We start from the raw sequence: 8,201 nt of genomic DNA on the forward strand, positions 1-8,201 counted from the left end.
AGCAATCTCTTCCCCCCTTGATAGCAGCTCAATCAGACCTAGGAAGTTACCATTCTTTGGATCCCCAATCCGATGTGATGATCCACTAAATGCCATACCACGTTCCCCCAGAAAAAGAACATAAATTACGTTTCAATACATTGCACCATTTCACTGCTTCAGCTTGGTAACTTGCTTCTATTAAAGAATCAACCCCTTTTTTAGATAAAAGACGTCTTTCGAGCTCTCTCCAAGCTATGTAACATTCCTTATGGTTCTTGCTCTTTTCATGTTCTTGGACACTAACACTTAGTTTTCGCCACTTTGTACTAGCTGTCCAACCTCCAGGGGATGCTAGTGCAGACCTTGAAGGTAAAACACTAGTGGTGTGCCAAAACAGTCGACATGGCAAACAGTATAATGCTTGTTTCACTTGACTCCAAACAAGAAACTCTCTCTTGTGCATTTCTCCATTAGTACCACGGACTTTCAAAATAATTCCTGGAAGAGCATTTTTTGTCCAGGTTGTTTGGAAATTGTTTAGGAAGTGGGATGTGACCGATGGTAATATATTTTTCTATTTCTGCTTGAATAGGAACTTCATCTGTAATGCACCCAATATCAAGGCCAGTAACTGACTTAGCATTCGTACTTTTAGAACGGTCATGATGTAGCTCTCCTCCAGTCATACTTCCATCAGAGAGAGGTATCTTTCTAACCTTTGCACCAACTGAACTTACTGAAAAGTCTGGCTTTTCACCGGCTTCTTCTAATTCTTTCACGACAGAAAGGCTTGGAGAGTCTTCTACCTGAAGTGTATTAGGCCCTAATAGCCCAACTTGGAAAAGTGCTTGCTGCCCAGCCTGCCCTTTTTTTCTGCCTCGCGTCTCTTGCCTTCCTTTCTTGTCGTTTCTGCCATCCTAATTTATGAGGATACATTCTCAATGGGTTGTTTTACTGTAAAACAAAAGTAAAAAAAAAAGAAATATACAATGTTTGAAATCGTATGTATGTATGCATGTGTGCATGTATGTATGTGTGCATGTATGTATGTGTGCATGTATGTATGTATGTATGTATGTATGTATGTATGTATGCATACGTGTATGTATGTATGCGTGTGTGTTTGTGTGTGTACACATATACCGTATCAGTTTGATCTACCCTAATGCTGAATAAAAGAGAGAGAAGTGATTAAAAAAAAGAATAAAAATAAAACTTGTACACTATTTGTCTGAGTTAAACACTGAAAAAAACTTGCAATGTTTGAAACCACTCACCACTGGTAACAGCTGTCAAAGCCGCCAGTTTGGCTTTCAGTGGTGGGGGTTTCCTGCCGCGTAATGTCAACAATGACAGGTTCGCACGGACCGATATACATTGTCATTAGTTTATAAACCGCATTTGCCAAATAGTGCTCTATACTTTCCCGCGATGTTTGAAATTGAAAGACGTAAAGGAAAATTCAGTTCAATGGACAGACTGGGACAGTAATCGTGAATGTCTTATTCGACAAAGTAGGCAAACATTTAAGTTCAACAAAAAAATTACTGCTAATAATTATTAATGCATCATATCAGGAAAATGCACTGCCAGCAATTCACATCACACTAGCACATCACACATCACACTAGCTTACCAGATCCTTGAGGCCAGACCAGTTTTATCACCGGGATTAATTTCGCTACATTATTCCGAGTTTGTTAGTAACAAACACTCAAATATTCCTTCAGTCTCGGGCCCCTCCGTGGCTCTCGGTCCCCGGAACAATGTACCTGCTGCCCCCCCCCCCGTCATAGCCCCTACCCCCGACCTGTCTCCCTGCCTAGCCCCTTAACCTAGCCCCTAACCTAACGCCAAAACTCTAATCCTCTAGCCTAGTCCCCAAATCTAGACCCACAAACTAGTTCCCAATCCGACTAAGATTAGGGCACTGACCAATATGGCAGGTGAACGAGACAAGGGGAGTCACAATATTCAATTTGTGGACTGTATGATTTGACCAGTGCTAATAACCTTCAGCATTGCCGCTTTGAATACCCCACAGTGGCTGACTCAATCCGCCATAAACTACCTGTCGTAGATGTATGTAAATGTTAGTTTGCTGATGACCAACTTGATGCACTTCTTCTACGTCACCCCCAAATTGGTGGGTGGTGATTGTAATTAGCTCTGATTAATTATTATTTCTGGCAGACAGCTAGACTTGATTTTTGCCGTCTATAATTTACACTTGCTATGTTATTGCTATATCAACAGTACAAAATATTATTGTAATCATCTATAGTTTTGCAATATTGTTGTCTATAACTGCATGGTGTTTTTTGTAACTTTATTTATTGTAATGTCATTTAATGCTGAATATCATTAACTATACCCTACCACTCGTATACTGTCATTGACTGCATAATATGTATATAACTTTATTTCTGGTATTTCCTTCAAGCTCGATTCGTACTTGTCTACGATATTCCACCTCAATCAAATAGTGTCATGCAAGTCACGGATATTTACAAAGCTATTCTTATGTACCGAAACTGCCGCTCACAGAGCGTAATAAATTAATGAAACCAAAAACTCACTCACACACTCGCACTAACACACAAAAACTCACAAACTCTCACACACAGTCACACTTACATATACATTTACACACACACACACACACATACGAACACAGTACCAACGTACATATTGTAGAAATAGTAAAAAACAAAAACATCCAACTCAACATCAAGACCCTTAATTTAGTCAAGTGTAGTCTCGATGTTTACCCGGATCCAGCTATACTATATTTCTGCCGTTTTCTTTTATGATATATATATATCAAAGAAAACGACAAAGAAGTATACAAACAAGCAGGAACTCTTGTAAATGATCGATTTAAAGCTACGGGCACTATATAAGGGTGCATCCCCACTATGCCGATCGGCTGGCATGATCGGCAAGGCCGAGTCAGTGAAGACGTGACCGTTGGTTTGCATCGTAAGCCGATCTGCATGCCGATCCTAACCCGAACGGTGGCGGTCTCTCATCAAAGGAAGCCGATCGGCTTCTCTAGGTGTGGACGCCAGGCGGCCGATAGTGTTGCCGTCCTGCGGAAACTCGTCATCAAAACGGATAGATACGTCATGCTGGGGACATGACGTCATCAGCGGAATTATGTCCGTAATGTCCCTTTTCTTCTTAAATTCAGAAGTATATGGTAGAAAAAGATAAAATTACAATTGGTTTGTCTTGTTATTGTATTCCCTAAATTAAAATAGGTTTAATCACGTACGAATATCACTATGAATGGTGGTACGAGGTGATTACCTACACTGGACTACGGAAATGTCCAGCTCAGTATTTATCACTAGACTTCCTCGTTGCATTTACCTCTGTGACATATCACAAAACTACCATCCTCCCTCACTTACACTTATTCAGAGTGCAATGTAACCTAGGTTGACCAGATACAAGTCCATATGTCACATCATTACATTACAATCATATCACTGGGCAAATCGACAGCTTTCTCAGATACAGCAGTAGCAGGACCAATGAGATCCAACAAAGTCTGAAAGTCAATGTTTGTCATGCGAAAGAAATTTCGAAATCCCATATCACATCGGTATTCTAAGTTGAACTCGTTTGCATTGTCTAAAATAAAGTCTTTCATTAAATCACTTCCACTGTATATATTTCGACTCTTGAGACTTGGACGAACCCAAAATCTTTTTTTTTTTTGCGAGCAGGTACACAAAAATCGGTAATTATAGCAGCCGCTGTCAACAGAACTGCATCGCCCTCGTCACTCATCTTGCGTTGCGTGGCACGTACTGCCTGAAAGTCTAGTGAGTACCTGTGCCGAAATGCAGAGGGCCAATTGCATTTGCCGTGTGGCAAAGCCGAGCGGCATAGTGGAGATGCACCTTAATGTTCCATATGCAGGGAACATTTGTTTTTTTAAACCTATGAGATGATCATAAATGGTGGGAGATAGATTATGTTCCACTAGGGGTATTAAGAAATACAATTACTGGATGGCATATCTGAAAAATGTATGCGTACGTATGCGTTCTCACCTCGATCCTTTTCTATCTTCTAAGATACGGTCTAACGGTTCGTCGAACGCGGTTCGACAGACACGTGTTTAAAGTGATGTGTGAACGGGGTATTTGGGGTTTAACCAACGTGTTCGACAACCAAATACCCCGTTCACACATCACTTTAAACACGTGTCTGTCGAACCGCGTTCGACGAACCGTTTGACCGTATAAACCCCCTCTAAGAGTATGTAACAGACCACCTGAACGGTGACCTAACCATGCCTATTTACACGGTCATGCGTGCGAAACAACAATAATCTATGGTAATAGTAATATAGGATAACGCTCAAATAATATAAGATGTAGTCCGTCAATACATTCATATACCAAGAGCTTTTTCCCCCTTATAAGGGAGGTAGCCAAGTCAGAGGCACGTACTTATTTCCACTCATTCCACTCCCCTCCACCACCTTATCCACCCCTTCCACCTCCGCTCCTCGTGGATCTGATACCAGTTGATAATAATGTGTGGCACCTCAAAATGTTCCATACTGCAGGAATCCAATGAAATAGCAAAGAAATCTGGATCTGTTCTGACGGATTCCGAAGACAAATATTCCAGACATAGCCTCTGTTGTCTGAGTGACATGTAATACGTTAATCCGCGAGTAAAACAAGGATAATACTTAAACTGACAACTTAATAAAAATTACTCTTCATTAATGGTTAGTTTCATTCATAAAATAGGCAAGAAATATATTACGGAAAATATTTCCGCGGGTCACGTGATTTCTGTAGTGTGACGTGTCAATCCGTTTAGCAGACGATTTTCCGTCGAACGGCAGCATTGATGAGGTGTTTAGGGTCGGTGAGGGGCACGAGTTGGGAGATGGAGTCTTCAGATTGGGGTTCAATCGATCAATCTTCGTTCTCTGAAGACTTCGAGTCCTGCGACTCCGTGGTTCCACGGAAGATTCTCATCTTGCAATGGCGCCTTCTATTGTATTTGTTCTGCCTGATGATAGACAATTCGTTTCAGAGAGAGCAGGACGCCATGCTAAGAATGATATCTAAGTAACTACAGGCCAATCTCTCTTACCTCCCACGTTGGGAAATTGTACAAGAGAATTCCACTACACCGTCACCCACTTCATCGAATTAAAGAACACCCTCCCGAAGCATCAGGCAGGTCTCCGTAAGGGTAGAAGTACCAAAGGCCACGCAAGCCCCATAGACAAAAACGAGTGCTCAAAAATGTATTCCTGGACATCACACGAGCCTTTGACACTGTCTGGCATACCAGGCTTCTCGTCAAGCTTAAGTCCCATAGCAGCCACGCAGGCCATCATCCGCTCCTTCCTCTCCGGCCGATCCATTACGATCAAACGGAGGGGTTCCCTGAGCACCAGCATCCCCATCGACATGGGCGTTCCACAAGGTTCAATTATAGCTCCTCCCCTCTTTACTCTCCTACTGGCAGACGTCGGTAAGGGACTTCGCCGCGACACCGTCCTCACCACCTACGCGGACGACATCGCGCTCTGGAGAAAAATCAGAATACGCCGGCACAAGTAGTCTTGCTAACGAGTTTGTGGCCACGTGACTTCAATGGTGCCGTTACATTTAATAATAACTTTTACATGAAGATTGCCAAACCGATATATTTGCATTATGGTTGGTCAGTTCAGCTTGAAGCCTGCGTAGGAAACAAGTTATAGTAGTTTACAGTTATGGAAACTGTTCCCAAATTTTAAGATTGGAACGGGTATTGACGTAGAGTTTACTTACATTGTGAATGGAAAGCCCAGAGCCTGGGAAATTACAGCATGCCCGCAAATAATCAATTGTAAGTCGATATGAATTGGATGAAAAGTCACAAGGAATTTTAATAGCTTAGCATTTGTTAAGACAGTGACATATGCCGAAAGAAACAAAGCTTCATGGACCCTTTGAGCTACCGAGTATGTTACCACGGTGGCCACCCGTGGGTGGACGATTCGGCAGTGCGACTCTCCCAAGACCCCCCCCCCCAACTTCCCTCCTCATCTCAGTACCTCTGGCTTCGCCTGCATGAAGCCGACCTCCTCTCTCGACTACGAGCAGGACATTAGCGAACCCGCGACATCCACATCTCCTGCGCATGCAGGGTGGCATCTGTCTCCTTCTCTCACTGCCTCTTTTAGTGCCAGACACTGGACAAACACCTCCGCCCTCCCCAGATCAGCTTCCGATCCATCGAAGCCCTTGTCTCAGCAGAGCATCATACACTCGTCGGAGCTCTTTGTTTTCTCATCTCCCCCGTCGGCTCTACTGTCAAACACATACCTGCACTAATTGCTTGTAAATAAAATTACCACTCCAATTCCTGACCTCCCCAGGCAATTTCGTCCCTAATTGACCCCAAATTATACTCTAAGATCTCTTTACTCTTCTGTGTATAAAGCCCTGTTTCTACTTCGAGTAAAAATCACCCTTATTGTTTTTTTTATGTAAGACCGTCCTTAAATTGGATTATTCTGCTGGGACGTTAAGCTCAAACAAACAAACAGACAAACAAGACTAACCACGTGCGAACTTCGAGGCGGAAACGATTCGTTGATTTTCAAAAGTAACGATTCTAACGACCACTTTCAGTCTGCGCTACCATTTTGCACCGATAGGCGATGACACTGCCCTCTATAGGAGCTGTTATTAAACTTGACTTCGAGCAACTCGTCAGTGTAACCGTGGGCCACAGTAACTGTAAACGTCTTGCGAGTTGGGTCGTTTTTCGTGTCCTTACGTGCAGTAAGAGCTCGAGCCAAGGAAATTCTTCGTAAGGTGTGTAAAGCAAGTGTAGGCAAGAACCAGCTAATCGATCTATAGATGCCGTGAGGACTACTAAACCGCTGCCAAGACCTGGCTAAGCTACACCCCTAGCATTTTTGTGGTATACCATACATGTATAGTGAAAGCTAATAAAAGCTAGTTTACGTAATTTAAACTTGCTAACTTAATTCTCGTTTCTTCAGGACAACTCGACCCCTCGTTGTTCACGTAACTATTCTACCACTTCCCGAAGCTTTGGTCGACCACCATGAATTTCCCCCTTTACTACATCTGCATGCAAGTTTGAATCTTAATTTTGTATTGTAAATTCGCTTGATATACTAAATATTCTCAAATTCTATGCTACTAAATATTACTAAACTCTGTTCATGTCTAATGTTGATTCGCAGGCATGCTGTCATCTCCCAAGCTATAGGCTTGCCATCAACACCGTAAGTAAATTCTACTTCAATACCCACTTAATACTGCTATTAATCGCTCGATAATTAGTGTTAAAACGTACTTCCTACTCTACTCCATAGCTGATGCAACGGTTTAAACTTGGAGTTTGACAATTTTCAACCTTGTCACTAAACGTGAATTTAGATTGTTCACTGCTTAATATTTTAATGAATACTTCCAGTTTTGAAGATGTATCAGACTCCACAATATACAACGAAACTCGAGATGGCTCTGCAAATCCCCGAAAACCCGCAATCCCCGTAGAGATGTACAAATCTACATCAGAAAATTCCACGATACCTGAAGGCGCCACTTCAAATAAATCCTCTATACCAGAGGACGGAAACTTGATGTCTGAAGAAACCTCCACGTCGATACACCAGTCCACAGTACTTCCCGAGGACGACGTTATCGTGACCGAAAACGAACCCACTGAATTAAACTCTTCCGTAAACCCAGAGGAAGAAACCACGATATTGGAGCAATCTACTGTGGTACCAGACGAAAAAACCAGCGAGTCGCCGGAAAATCTTACTACCTCTACATCTGTGGAGGACCTAACCACGGTCCCGGAGGAAGACCTGACCACTGTCACGGAGGACGACGCCAATGCCAACAAGCTCACGGGAGCTTCTGCCAACTTAGCTCTAAGTGGAATACTCATGCTTGTAACCCTGTTTTCAATTTTGGTACTAAAATAAAGCTTTACTAGTCGTAATTTTCTGTTTCCTTAACCCACTGGAGATACTTGAACTGGAATACTTGCAAAACTGAGTGCAACTGGTGTTAGGGGACTCGTAGACTTGCAAGTTGTGTAGAGTACAAAGATGAAAAATTCTTTAATTTTTTCTTCTGGAAGGGGGTACAGAAAGTCGGTTCAAGCATTCAAAGGAATGCTGATCTTCTCCGCCTTCGACTACT

At 42.5% G+C, this 8,201-nt stretch overlaps 1 protein-coding gene across 1 annotated transcript; it reads left to right on the forward strand.

The window, feature by feature from the left end:
• Positions 1-6,695: 6,695 nt before the first annotated feature.
• LOC143030425 (uncharacterized) lies at positions 6,696-7,998 on the forward strand. The gene is made up of 4 exons (XM_076193575.1): positions 6,696-6,830; positions 7,022-7,115; positions 7,229-7,270; positions 7,462-7,998. Exons 2-4 carry the CDS (start codon positions 7,087-7,089, stop codon positions 7,979-7,981), a joined length of 591 nt encoding a protein of 196 aa, XP_076049690.1. The 5' UTR covers positions 6,696-6,830; positions 7,022-7,086; the 3' UTR covers positions 7,982-7,998.
• The last annotated feature ends 203 nt before the right edge of the window (positions 7,999-8,201 follow it).

Source organism: Oratosquilla oratoria, chromosome 1 (genome assembly GCF_046742065.1).
Source record: "Oratosquilla oratoria isolate Oo_2021 chromosome 1, ASM4674206v1, whole genome shotgun sequence".
Classification (NCBI taxonomy): domain Eukaryota; kingdom Metazoa; phylum Arthropoda; class Malacostraca; order Stomatopoda; family Squillidae; genus Oratosquilla; species Oratosquilla oratoria.

Coding starts and splice junctions, on each gene's coding strand:
- LOC143030425 (XM_076193575.1), top strand. CDS start 7,087: ATGAATTTCCCCCTTTACTACATCTGCAT. Junction 7,116..7,228: donor CCCCTTTACTACATCTGCAT/GCAAGTTTGAAT, acceptor GTTGATTCGCAG/GCATGCTGTCATCTCCCAAG. Junction 7,271..7,461: donor ATAGGCTTGCCATCAACACC/GTAAGTAAATTC, acceptor GAATACTTCCAG/TTTTGAAGATGTATCAGACT.